Source organism: Branchiostoma floridae, chromosome 2 (genome assembly GCF_000003815.2).
Source record: "Branchiostoma floridae strain S238N-H82 chromosome 2, Bfl_VNyyK, whole genome shotgun sequence".
NCBI classification, from domain to species: Eukaryota; Metazoa; Chordata; class Leptocardii; order Amphioxiformes; family Branchiostomatidae; genus Branchiostoma; species Branchiostoma floridae.
This window is the reverse complement of record NC_049980.1, coordinates 27345935-27359810: the sequence shown is the minus strand read 5'-3', so window position 1 is coordinate 27359810 and position 13876 is coordinate 27345935. Positions and strand designations below refer to the sequence as shown.

The following is a 13876-nucleotide window of genomic DNA, read 5'->3' as shown; positions in this document are numbered from 1 at the left end:
TATCGTAAAGAGTATTAGCATGAAAGTTCATCTGGGTTCAACTTGGTAAATTGCATGACGAGAAATAAACTGTTCTCCAACTCAACCCCTCAGAGAATCGACTTACCGGTATTATCAACTTTCAACTCACTCGGTCTTCTTTGGTTAGGCCATGTTGATTTGATTATATGGATGACATCCTCCGGGAACTCCAAAACTGATGCGAGCGAGCGAATAAAAAAAAAGTTTGGCCAAAAAAAAAAGTTGCCTTCAGTATGAAATCAAAGTGGCCAGGAAGGTTGAACATAGGACTAAACACACATAGTATGGTATACCAACAGTTAGGTGTAGGGACCAGTATATCATACGGGTGCAAAACATTTTTTTCTTCTTGGACCAATCCGAAAAAAACAGACCTGAAAAAAACAACAGAGGAACAGGTTTCGCCAATTACAAAATGGACACACTATGTCGGCAGCCATTTGGGGTCTAACCGGGGGGCCAAGAAGACAACAAGAGCGAAGTCAAGTAGAGTTTATAGTCAATTGCACCAAGTTTCTACAGTCAAAGGTACAGAGACAGTTAGCCTTTATTACATGGAGATGGGATTTTAAAATGCAGTGGGAGTCCAATAATCCACCAAACAGATTCCTTTGTAGCAAAATTGACCAATTACCATTGTTTTGAGTATTGCCAGTTCTCAAGTTTCCACAGACAATCAGGTCCAGGTTCATGTCCGGACCTGGAAATGATCCTCTGGACCTGAATTTTCTGTACTGGTATCTCCCCCAACCAACAATAGATTTTTTTTTTCTTTCTGTCCTTTCACATCTTATTCTTTGACTTTAGATTCATTTTGGCATTCTATGGCATTAGTTATCTGTTTTCTGATACTTTTTTTTCAATCTACGGAATATTTGTGCTCATTTTACAGCTGCTTTGCATAATTTATTGTGTGGTTGAAATTTTTTTTTTTTTGGAAATGGCCGAAAATTGGTGCGAGCGCGGATGTCATCCATATAATCAAATCAACGTGGCCTTAGTATAACGTCCTAAGTACATGTATCACAAATAGCATAAAATTGATTGATTGATTGATTGATTGATTGCAAATGCTTCCTCAAATCTGACAAATAAAAGAAAGAAAGTTGTCACTGATGGATCCGAGACAAGACTCTCACTCCCAGTCCCAGCCCACTGCAAACCCCAAGCACATGTAGTGTTCTTTCCAACAATTGTACAACATTATTTAACACTTCGCGAGTGTAGGTTTTGAGGAATTGCAGTACGTTACTTCCGTTACGTTAAGTAACTACTGTACTGTATGTTATGATAAATGTCAGTGAAAATATACTCATCTTCAATTAGCTGGTCTGAGCGCCGATTATTGGGTTGATACAAATCGTGTATCATAAATGGGGTAAGAAAAATATAAGCCGTCCTCGGTGGGACTCGAACCCACAACCTCCGAATGCCATTCACGACCATTGCCGTGTTCACTAGAAGTCCGGTGCGCTAGTCCATTGCGCCACGAGGACTCGCCGTGCCGTGTGGCGTGCCACCGACAGTACTTAAACCGTGATCCAAGCATACCACGTCCGGTGTTCGTGACATTTCTTGGGTTTGACTTTAAACAGTCTATATTCGTGTAGTTATTACTCTTAAGTAACTAAATGACAACCCTCTCGCACAGAGGCCGCCATTTTACCTGCTCATTACACAATCGCCATTTTGCTCATTTCTTGCAATATAACTCTATATCGCCAGGTGGCGTACTTTTATGGAGATCACAAACAAATGTAAATGTTACGGTGCACTTGAGAGAAACCAATGTTACACCTGCCTATTAAATTTCAACCGCCTCCCCAAGCAAACCACTTCCTGTCAAAGGCCACATTCTAATTTTATATACTGTACATGTAAAGTTAGTTAATATGACCCTCTACTGATCAAACAACCACCTGTCATGACCTGTCTTAAACAACCAGCAACCACTTTGGCTGCTGTCTAATCATTAACTATAATGGGTATGGACAAAAAACAAAGACTGTTTTCTGACTTTTCCCTGATTAACATTTAAGGATGAATGGATTAGCAATTCAAATAGGACTTCTCTTGTTGAGACCATACTAGTAAAGTCATTCACAGGGACTTCACATCCTCCTAGTCCTACGCAGCGTCATCCAACAGCCAAACTGCCTGTCACATCCAGACAGGCAGTTTGGCTGTTGGATGTCCCTGCGTAGGAGGATGGGATCATGGGACTTCATCAATGAGCTACCAAATGTATGGGCTCAAACCTGTATCATGTTACTCCACACTCACTCAGCACACAAGTATACCAACTTTTAGCTCAGCTACAGAGAATTACAAGAAATCAATCATTTCTCTAGATTGGAACATGATGAATCATAATGACAGGTACATGTAATAATGTAATTTTATTGTAACATTACATGTAATACTGAAATACTGATAATGGCTTCACAACAAGTGCATGGGATAGGGGTGTACATATGTTGCATCCAGATGGACTTTTCTACATCAACTAATAGTCTATCTCTATTAAGAATCCATTATCAAGCAATTTAAGTTGAATACAAATTAAGTGGCTTTACATGTCATAGCACAAATGGAATATCAGACTCTATAGAACCTGCTACACAATAAATTAAGGAGTTTTCAGGTAAAGGTACAGTATCTAAGTACTGGCAATTTTGTTGTCATATTTGTGTCATCATTCGTCATAGAAAAAGAAACATGTGAGGGAAATATCCAATGGTATTGTCATTTGGTATTTGTATATCCGGAGCATCCGGGGATGTTTTGGTTTCCTTTGTTACCGTCTAAATGCCACTTTCTTTGTCAATTTGAACTGACCCTTTCATGCGACTATAACTAGCTTAGGGGTAACATTATAGCCCAACAAAACCATTGTAGCAAAACAACAATATCAAGTGACACAGATGTTTCAAAACATCTCTGTGGTTGTCTTGAAAATAATACTCTCTATTTACTACTAGTATATTGCTGTTAATTCATGTATTTTAGCAAGGGCTTAGTTTGTAGTAGGAGGAAAATGAGGTTTTTGCCATGTTAAAAGTTTGTGGTTGATACAAGTCTTTAGTACAGTCGTTATACAATAAGAGACAAAATGAAAACCATTGAAAACATTTTAAGCTTTACAGTACATTATGTCAGCCAAATTTCTCTTGCCACAGAAGTTTAGCACAAGCAAGATACGACAACATACTGTTAACAATAATCTGGGTTACCACAAAAAAATAAAGGCTGTCAAATCATAAACTTATCTCTTTCAGGTTGTGTCAGAAAAAAGTTAAGAGAAGAAAATGGAACAAAAAAATGTAATAATGTGAGTCAATAACAATTATTTGGGCTACAGCAAGTGTCTTTCACAGTTCTGTTCAATGCCTGTTTCCTTTAGTGTTTTGCGATGGCTTCTGGTCAGTATTTTTTATGGGTGGAAGCACGCTGTACGTCCCGAATGCAGAGGAACTGCCGCTGCTGTGACTCGTGGCGCTGCTGCCCCTGCTGCTGTAGTCAGAATCCCCGTCACCTTCACTCGGACATGTGTCCCTTCTGCCCCCCTCCCCACCTGCTCCGGGATCCTCCTTTCTCAGCTGTTCCTTTAGATCCTTGTTGATCCTGATGGCCTCCTCCAGCAGGAATTCCATCTCATCTTCCGTAAGGTCCGTCGACTCCAACAGAGTCATCACAGATGCGGGATCTGTCAGATCAACGCCGAATCTCGACAAGTCTACTTTTGGCGTGCCTTCCTCCATCTTTTCTGTCCTCTGCCGTACAAGTCTTGAAAACTAATCCAATTGAAACACCTTGGTCTTGCTGGTACGATAAAGTTGACTGCGTGCTGTAGACATTGGGAAAGTATAATTCGGATTGAATTGTCTGTTGTTGACAATATCACAGTGACTCAATAATTAAGGAGGTCTTCTCATCTTTGCTGTAATTATTTCATCATCATTATAGTAAGTAACATTTTAATCATTTTATAGTTATTTTACTTCTTTGTGGGTCCTAAATCCAGTAAGAAATGGTAAGAAAACAATAGACACAGTAAATATTACAATGTAACACATGTTGTCAACCATCATGAGTCATAACTCTGAATGTGTCTGGCATCTGGCTACTTGAATGTCAACAAAGCAAAGCAACCAAAATATTCTGACTGAGTAAAACTGATTTGAAACGAGGCAGATAGGGTAAAAAAAAGCAAATCAAATGTATACCTACCAATTATCTGTGATAAAGAAACGGCAACCCAATATTTTCACAGTTTCACAAGTTGTTGCACGTTGATTTGCTCGACCTGTTGCTTGGAAATTCTTATGAAATCGGTTTTTCTCAGACACCTGTGTAAAGTGTAACGTTCCTTCCCACTTTCTATGATCATCTAAAGAGAGAACCACTTCACCTACGTCGAAGGCAAACACAGTTTTTTGTTCAAGAAAGGGACGTTGGAGACTGATTTTGTAAACATTGCGAGTGAAGATGAATCTTGTTCTGTTTCCAACGACAAGTCAACTTTTCTTTCAGGCAACGTTGTCAGGAGGAATGATCTTAAAATTGTTTGGAAAAATTGTTTTTGCGTTTGGAAAAAAACAAACGAAATTCTAAGACAAGCGCAAAAAAATAGAAATTTTCATCTATATGAAACCATGAATATATACTAATAGGTATCAGTACGAGTTTTGAGACCTTTATGAATTTCTAATGAATTTATGTGAATAATCAACAAACACATTTTCTGCTGTTAAATTTTGAGATCATTCCTGACATTTATAATCTCGGTCATGCGCAGTAACTACATCCAAGATGGCGGCGCGCTTGTAAAACTTTCTGCGATTTTGACCGATTTTCCGAATTTCTTTGCCGTTTTCTCGATATTTTGAGCAGGCATTTTGATATTCAAAGACAGTCTACATAGAGTAGAAGATGGGGAAAGCGGAGAAGAAGAGAAACAAGCACCGATCTCGTTCAGGGTCAAGAGAAAGGAGCAGGAAAGAGGAAAGAAGGTATGGACTCACATACATGAACGTTGCGATCACGTCGGTACCAACTAGCAACTTCTTCGCATAAACGTACATAATTTTGCGTATGTTGCGTCAACATGTGGAATAATCGCACGTCACAATTCTTCTTCATCTGAAATCAATAATTGTGCTTTGGGCTTCGCTCATGCAGTAGTGACTAGTGCATGGGACCAGGGTTTCATCACTGGACTGCCCCCCTCCCCTCCCACGCCACCCGAAACAAAAAATTTGCCAAACAAAATAAATGTGGAGTCATCATCATCATCATTTTACCCGTGGATTGGGTAAAATTAGCTCTGATCTCACCTAGTCCCAATCTAGATTTGATAAAACCCTGCCCTAGTTTCAATCCAGCCCCTTTTGCATGAATAGTATTTCATTCCGTTGAACAGTTAACAGCCTTATGACTTTTTATTTGTGGCATAATAATTGTTGTGCTCAAACGTTATCCTGAATATTTCTTTGTTCTTTCTGGAAAGCCAAATTTCGGTCATTAGAATAGTAATATACGTGTAGATATAATACTTTTTTTGTGTCTTCACACTCACAGACGATCCCGGTCTCGGTCCCCGGATCACAAACATAAGAAGAAGGACAGACACCGATCCAGATCACGATCCCCTTCACCCAGACAGGACAAGAGACAGAGGAGATCCAGATCAAGGGAGGACAGATCCAGAGATAAAAGTGGATCAAAGCGGAGGTAAGTAGATATCACTCAGCTGTCATCCCAGCCATTGTTCAGGAATGGGGTGCATGCTATTACTATTGGCTGCTGCATGAACAACGATCTATAAATGTAAAAATTTAGTTTCAAAGGCCACTAGTCCGATTACTGTAGATGTACTTAAGTTCGCGGGGATTTAATTTCGCGGTAGCGGGAAAAAGGATAACACCATAGACTGCAATCAAATATCATAATAGAAAAATGTGCGTGGTGGTTTTAAATTTGCGGTGAATTGGTCACCGCGAAAACCGCGGACATTGATCCACCGCGAACATTTCTGCATTTACAGTACCTTGAGCAAGTGAAAGTGTCAATTGGTGAATTTTAGAAAACTTCTCCATCTCTGCTATGTGTCGTTTCTAGAACACAACATGTTCTCTTATCATGTGGCATAATTACTTACAGGCAGAGATCCCGGTCCAGATCCAAGGAAGGTGGAAAGAAGAAACATAAAAGAAAATCAAGGTCAAGATCAGACAGTAGAGGTCGTGGGTCCAGTCAGTCGGCAGGTTCGTCAGAGGATTCAGGAAGTGAGTCCGACTCCACAGCAGATGCACGGATAGAGAAGAGGAGGAGAGAGATGCAGCAGGATAAAGAGAAAACAAAGGAGGAGAAAAAGTAAGTATTGCAAAAAAGGGCTAATAATGCTGTGATGTGACACAGTTTTTGCTCTTACAACAAAGTCATCATACCTCAGGCAATACACTAGTATGACACTATGATCTTAGACCTGGGCTGGTGACCTCCCCCTTTCCATTTAATCAGCCTGTTGATTGCCATCACTTCCAATAGAGGAGGAAGAGATGATGCAGTCTTTTGTGTTGTTTTATGACATTTTTTGTCTGCAAACTCATAGACACTGGAAACTCCTAGTTTTCACTGACCATTCATCATCGGTCAACGTGATCAAACATGTTCGCACATGTTTACACACGACGGGGTTATACCGCCCCTTACGGGGTGACATACCCTTTCGTATAGCTAATTACAAGACGGGGATGCGCCAGGTCTCCCGTCCGGGTGAATGGTGTAATTCACCATGTGGCTGATACGAGACAGAGGTCGCCAGGCCTCCATCCGGGTGATTTGAAGTGAATCACCAACTCCCGACAGAAGGATTTGCACCAACGCACACCGCACCGTCGCACGTGTGGGGGTTCTTTAACGTGCATGGGGTATGGCTCTCCCCATACACGGGACCTCCATTTAACGTCCTATCCGAGGGACGACTCATTTTTCACTTGAGTAAAGTGAGGAAAGTCGTGTAAAGTGCCTTTCCCAAGGGCACAAGACCGGCAACACGGCAGGCGGATTCGAACCGGCGACCTCTCGGTCACGGGCCGAATACACTACCACTGTGCTACGCGGCCCCACTACTGACCATTAGTCAAAATGAACTTATAGTAATTTGTACTCCTACAGGAAACAGAAGGAGTTGATGAAGTTGTACGAGACCCCAGAGGAGAAGAGAGCCCGGCGATTGGCCAAAAAGGAAGCAAAGGCTCGGAAGGCTCGGGAGAATATGGGTTGGGACCAGGAGTACATGGGCTATACCAACACTGACAACCCTTTTGGGGATGCCAACCTCCTGGACACATTTGTGTGGTCAAAGGTAAGTACTCACCTCTACTGTAGGTCTTTTTTAATATGATATTCTTGAAGATCTTTATTTCTTTGGTGCAAGTGCTAAGTGACCCCGCTGCCTCGCCACATGGATTAAAAATTCACCATTTTGATCAATAAGAGCAATGGTTCAAAACCCACTTGGGAAAGGTTGAGGGCTTGAATTAGTCCTTTTAGATGGGGATGTAAAGTCGTTAAAGTGAGCCATGGTTTTAATACACACTATGGTCCTAACCTGCATATTCATTGTCATATATTTCTGTAGTATACTGGTAACCTTCAGAACTATGTTTTGTGACAGTCTGTCTTAGAGGGATAGAGAAGATTTGCTTCATGTCCAGTGCCTAAATCTTAAATGTTGATTATTTCTCACTACAGAAACACGAGAAGGAGGGAACGGCACACTTGTTGAAGGAGGAGCAGGAAAGAATACAGAAAAGGAAGCAACTAGAAATGAAGGTACATAGCTCTTCATATCATATCATGCCTATCTACTGTAATGTACCAAAATGGTTTATTACCTCTGTCAAAATGGAGGCATTGTGTTGGTCTGTCTGTTTGTTTGTCTTCAGAGGCTGAGTTGTAAATGGCTACTAGCAGAATGTGAAGGTCAAGCTGGCCTACGTCCAATTAATTTAAACGTCTTGGGCAGACTGGCAGGAAGTGAATGTTTGTACTGTACATCATTCAGGAACCCCTGGATGGCATGTGCAGAACATTGGAGCATGTAATCATGTGTAAAATGGACATGGCAGTGTTATATTTCACCAAGAAATTTACGAAAACTAAAAGATTTTCACTGAGGTATAAGGTTTTCAATATTTTGTTGTAAATGTAACCAAATTACAATAATACAATCTAGTAATGGTAGCTAGATTCACAATAAAGATATGCCGAATCGTACCATCCCTGTGTAGAATGAGCTGGTGAAAGTGAAGCAGGCCCGGCTGGAGAGGGAGAGAGAGAGACAGCAGAGGGAGGAGGAGATGGAGGCCATGCAGCGAGCTAAGGAGGCAGAGTACTACAAGGAGTGGGAACAGCAGGAGGACAATGTAAGGCTTTGTTCCACTGTACATCTTTACATGTTTGTGAAACCACAAGCATGCATTTCCAATATACATTGTATTACTATAGCAAGTGTTATTGAGAATTTTTGCAACTGCAAACTGAAAAGCTTAAAAAACATTCCTTTCTCCTTTTTTAAGTCCCTTCAGAAATTAATGAACTTACTATATGTCAAAGTCACTAAATACAAAAATATTGATTTTTTTGGCATTTCTCCAGGTCATTTCTGTTTCTTCTTTTAGTAGTGCATCAGTTCACAATTGTTTCACTACAAACTTAAAACACTGAACACCTCCTTTTCCCCTACCACTAAATGAAATTCCCACCAAAATCAATCAATTTATATCAAGGCAAAAAAAAAGATTTCAGCAAAAAGCATAGTTTTCATGCCTCCTGTATTACAATTATTACAATTCCCACAGTTCCATCTGCACCAAGCCAAGCTGAGGTCCAAGATCAGGATCCAGGACGGCCGAGCCAAGCCCATCGACTTACTGGCCAAGTACATCAGTGCAGAGGATGATGACATCGCTGTGGAGATGCACGAACCCTACACGTTCCTGACTGTGAGTTTCACTTGGAGAGACATATTCTGTGTAGCGCTTGTACTGAGTAATGAAATAAAGGCTGGGGTAGATCTCTTTCGTGTTAAGTGTACACACATAGCAGGTACATCATATGTACAGCTGTCATTATTCTCAGACCTTGCTTTCTGTTTTTTTTTAATGGAAAAACAAGATCTTTGGAAATTGGTATAAACAATTTAACATGAAAAGTAATTTTGTATATAAATCTTCTGAGCTTTTAGAATGGAACAGTCCGTTAATCAAAAAGATGCAAATATTGTTCTTTTCAGGGCCTGACCATGACTGACCTTGAAGACTTGGTGGAGGACATCAAAGTGTACATGGAGCTGGAGCAGGGGAAGAATGCCGACTTCTGGAAGGACATGACCGTTATCGCTGAAGACGAACTCAGCAAACTCAAGAAGTTGCAGCAGACTCAAAGAGGTATTTGCCCAAATTCTAGAAGTAACGTTAGTAACTTTTAGGTTTTGGAATTGCTAGTATACAACTGAGTGCAGTAGTATTTTTTTGAAAGAATGAATACAGTAAACTCTGGGTGCGCCCACAGTCAAAATAATTTTAGTAGGTGCACAGCTGCAAAATGGGACACCACCCTAATACATTCCTAGCATCCAGATCAGAGTCTCCTTTGACAGACTGCATTCAGTTCCTCTACCCGTAGAGCAGGAGATTCTAAGAAACAGCTATCTATACCCTGATGCATATACATGTACATGACACAGCTCTGTATTTAAAGGGCTGTAGAAGCAGAGATGGACATTGCCTAATGCACCATATGTCGGTGGAAAGTCTTTAACATTTGTATGACTGTGCTTGTGTTTCAGGTGAATCTGGAGTGGACAGAAGAGAGGGAATCAATGCATCTGTTACCACAGACGTTGTCAGCATCTTCCACGGAAAAACTGTACGTTTCTTTTCTTTCAAAAACAAGTAGCTGAAAAATTATCCTCAAGTAGTACAGCGTCTTTATGTAAATACATGTAGTTTGTACTTACCGGTACTGTATGAAACTGTTGACTACCTGGCTATAGGAAAGAAACAAGCAGGGGACCACATCGATGAAGGTTAGACCCTTACTTTTATTAACTGTTTTTTTCTCCCCCAGTTTGGCCAGCTTGTTGCCCTTCAACAACAGATCATGAAGAGAATCAAGTCGGGGGATGCGGTGGACATCGGGTACTGGGAGTCCCTCCTGCAGCAGCTGAAGGCACACATGGCCAGGGCCAGGCTCAGGGACAGGCACCAGGAGACACTCCGCAGGAAACTCTTCCAGCTCAAACAGGAGGTAAGAATCTACACCCAACATATGGCAACAATGTGATTTGTATGAGTGTGTTTATGTTGGGAGTGATGTATTATTTGTTTGTTTGTTTGTGTAGACCTTTATTTAGTCATGAGAAGCTCAAATGGCCTTGCAGGCCACTTTTCATTGAGGACATGAGGGAGGTAGGGTGAGATAAAATATAACAGAGATACAGATTACATCAAGTCCTAGTAAATCAATAAAAATCATTTTTTTGTGTCCACACAACAAGATTATTCAGTATTTTCTGTTGTTGTTTTTGTTGTTATCCACACAGCAAGGAGTTGAGAGCCAGCCACTGTTCCCCATCTCTGTGAAGCAAGAGGAAGATTCGGATGAAGAGGAGATGGAGGCTGGACCATCAGAAGATGTCACATCCTCCCAACCAGAACCAGACCCAGAGCCTCAGCCTGGCCCAAGTTCTGCACCAGATGGAGAGACTGAAGAAAAGAAAGAAGAGGAGAAGACTGAAGAAGATACAAAGGAGTGGGTACCTTTTATACATCTTTGTAGGTCCTACAGTGCATTGATGTACAATTGATAAGTTGTAGCATAGAGTACAGCCGGGTTTGTATCCATGGTCCAAGACTTGGTAGTATGGATTCAAAGTGCTTACAGTGGACAAAGGTTCAAACCCCACTTTGGCTCAGTGTGAAGAGTTGCAATAGTCTTTCCGGATGGGGACACATGTATGTTTGTCTAGCATAAAACCTTCACATGGTGTCAATAGACATTGTACCAATTCCAAGTTTATAGTTGTGACTTGTCCAATGGTACTATGTAGTAGTATATTGTATTTAAGTCTGTTGTTTTGCAACATTGAATGAAATGTAAGTTATAAATTTAGTTACTAGTATATTTTTCAATGAAATTTAACAGTTGCTCTGTTTAATTCTTCAGACCTGAGGCTGTTCTGACAGAAGAAGATCTCATGGAGCAAAGTAAGCTAGCTTGTCTATATGACAGTGTGAGCTATGTTACATTTTAATAGAGTGAAAAGTAAGGTATTATCCATTACAAACTGTAGTTACATTGAAGTGATAAGTTTTGGACAATGCCTTCAGGATGGAAGCCTATAGTATGGTCCTGGATTTGGTTTGAAAATAGCTTTAACGAAATTCCAAATGGGCTAATCAGACTAAAAATGCAATAACTTGAAAAGTTGTCAAAGGACATTTGACATGTTGGCAAATTGAATGGTAAAACAAAGTATGAACCCCTAGGTGGATTTCATAGTACTGTAGGACAACTAAAGATTTTCACATTTTCTGTTCTGAACATGTTCTGATTATGATTTTGTGGGGTCAGATAACTTTTGATCTTGGAAAAACCTGGGATAATTCCAACAGCTTGCTTTGGAACTGCAGGTGTACTTTTTCATTTGAGACTTAGTTAAAATGTGTATTTAACCTCTTTCCGCACCCAGGTTATGATGACTACAATGCAGGGAGATACAGTCCCAAGCGTCTGAGAACCAGGGACCTGCCCCCAGACTGTTTAGTGTTTGACCCAGCTGATGACCTGAGAAGACTGGAGATCGCCAGAAGGAAGGTGGCTGCCAGCGGTACAGCTGAGGTCAGAACAAATTTAAAAGACTATATCATATATGTTTGTTACCATTGTGAAACATGTACTGTTTTTAGTGTCTCTGTCTGTGTTTCCATGCTTACATCATGCTAGTTACCTTGGGGACACTGACAGGAAGTTAGGTCAAAGGTCACAGATAGGTTATCAAAAGTTGTCTCATTTCCTGTGTTCAATGTCCTGATATTCTATTGGATGTATCGAGTTCCTGCTCAAATCTGCAATAAAAGTTAGAAACCTGTTAGACTAATTCTGGAAACTTGTGTATAGATTACCCCTCTCAAGTTTTTGTTAAACGTATTGTTTGGATTTCATTCATTTGTTCTGTCAATCATTCACTTCATTCAATCATTGTCTTGTTCATTCATTCTCCAACTCACACAAATGTCGGTACTTCTCTCTTGTAACAGGAGGAGACAGAGGATGACCAGTTGATGAAGAAAGCGAGAGAAGGGATGACCAGTGACGAGGCCACCTTCAGTGTGGAGGTGCCGCTGCAACAGAAGGTCTACCTGTGGTCCGACAAGTACCGACCACGCAAACCACGCTTCTTCAACAGGGTTCACACCGTATGTAGCTGTCCTAGTTACAATCTATGTAACACTGGCCATACCAGTTCAATTTTTTTTTTATCAGATTTTAAAAGTAGACGAAGACAGTCTATGCTTTGGTACTCACAGTTCATGGAAGCTCTGTAATGGGATTTAGAAAAGTATATCAGAATCTTGACCGAAAATGTGTTCTTCCATTATATAATTTGCTTCTCTGTTGTCTTGATTAGATTGTTGTTGTTTGTATTTACACAACATTTATCAATTTTTCCATTTCCTTTACTTGCAGGGTTTTGAGTGGAACAAGTATAACCAGACTCATTATGACTTCGACAACCCACCTCCAAAGATTGTCCAAGGATACAAGTTCAATGTGAGTTTTGTACACTTTTCTGTTTGTGTATGTGTCAGAAGAAGGTTTTTTTGTCTAAATTGCATACCGGGAAAAGTAGTACTCTATGAGTAGCTTAGGGCGAAATTAAAACATTACTATAACACCATAGATCAAACTGACCACAATGTATATGCACTGGTCAAGTGTTGTCATGGTAATGATATTGATTGCTCCATGCTACCCATGGTGCCCTGCCTGTCCCAGTATGCCGTAGGTTCCTTGAAAAGGTCTAATGGCGTCAAGAAGATATTTTGTATTTTGTTCGAAGTGTCAGGATAACAGTAAACAAATCTGTTAAGCTGTCAGTCGTAAAGTTTTGTCAGAAGATTATTTAGTATATTTGCATTATGCTGACTTTCTCTGCCTTTCAGATCTTCTACCCTGACCTGATAGACAAGACCCAGACTCCAGAGTACACTCTGACTCCAGAGGAGGGCAAGAAGGACTTTGCTTCTCTCAGGTTCCACGCAGGGCCTCCTTATGAGGTAGGTTTGTTTGTTTGTTTGCTTGCTTACTTGTTTGTACTGCATAACCAGTAAACTACAGGCATAACATGGGTTTTGTATGCAAAGTAAAGTTATAAGCTGTGTAAGACCAGACTGATAAGTTTGATCCATTCACAGCTGGAAGAACCCTTACTCCTATCAATAAGTGTAATGAAATTGTTAACATGCTGGTAGTGTGACTCTCTCCAAACACAGGACCTCTGGCATTATGTTCCACCTGAAAGTACTAGTATGTCCCTGTTCAAAACTTGTCAAGTGAGGACATAGGTGTAAAGTGCTTTTCCTCAGGGCACAAGTTTAGGGCTTGACTGGGATTTGTACCCAGAACCTTTAGGTTCTAAGAAAGCAACCCTGCCTCTGTATTATGAATATAATAACAGTGATTTTTTTTTCTTTTGCCCAGGACATTGCTTTCAGAATTGTGAACAGAGAGTGGGAATACTCACACAGACATGGTTTCCGCTGCCAGTTTAGTAATGGTATCT

The 13876-nt window shown here is 40.5% G+C and overlaps 2 protein-coding genes and 1 non-coding gene across 3 annotated transcripts in view; 1 reads left to right on the top strand and 2 right to left on the bottom strand.

Annotated features, from left to right (window-relative positions):
- LOC118406008 (kelch-like protein 42) overlaps window positions 1-13876 on the bottom strand; it is a 266342-nt gene that overhangs the window by 75360 nt on the left and 177106 nt on the right. The window lies entirely within an intron of this gene.
- Window positions 1417-1517, bottom strand: Trnar-ucu. Its single transcript has 2 exons — window positions 1480-1517; window positions 1417-1452 (listed from the first exon to the last, which is right to left on the bottom strand). It is a non-coding gene; the product is annotated as a tRNA-Arg (tRNA).
- Window positions 4782-13333, top strand: LOC118405979 (cactin-like; the record flags this gene model as incomplete). Its single annotated transcript, XM_035805836.1, is given in 16 exon segments — window positions 4782-5033; window positions 5602-5754; window positions 6184-6396; window positions 7201-7390; window positions 7780-7860; window positions 8319-8453; window positions 8889-9032; window positions 9323-9476; window positions 9878-9957; window positions 10159-10338; window positions 10634-10842; window positions 11257-11297; window positions 11783-11931; window positions 12351-12509; window positions 12781-12864; window positions 13257-13333. Coding segments are annotated over 16 exon segments (2129 nt in total), but the record flags the coding sequence as incomplete, so codon positions are not given.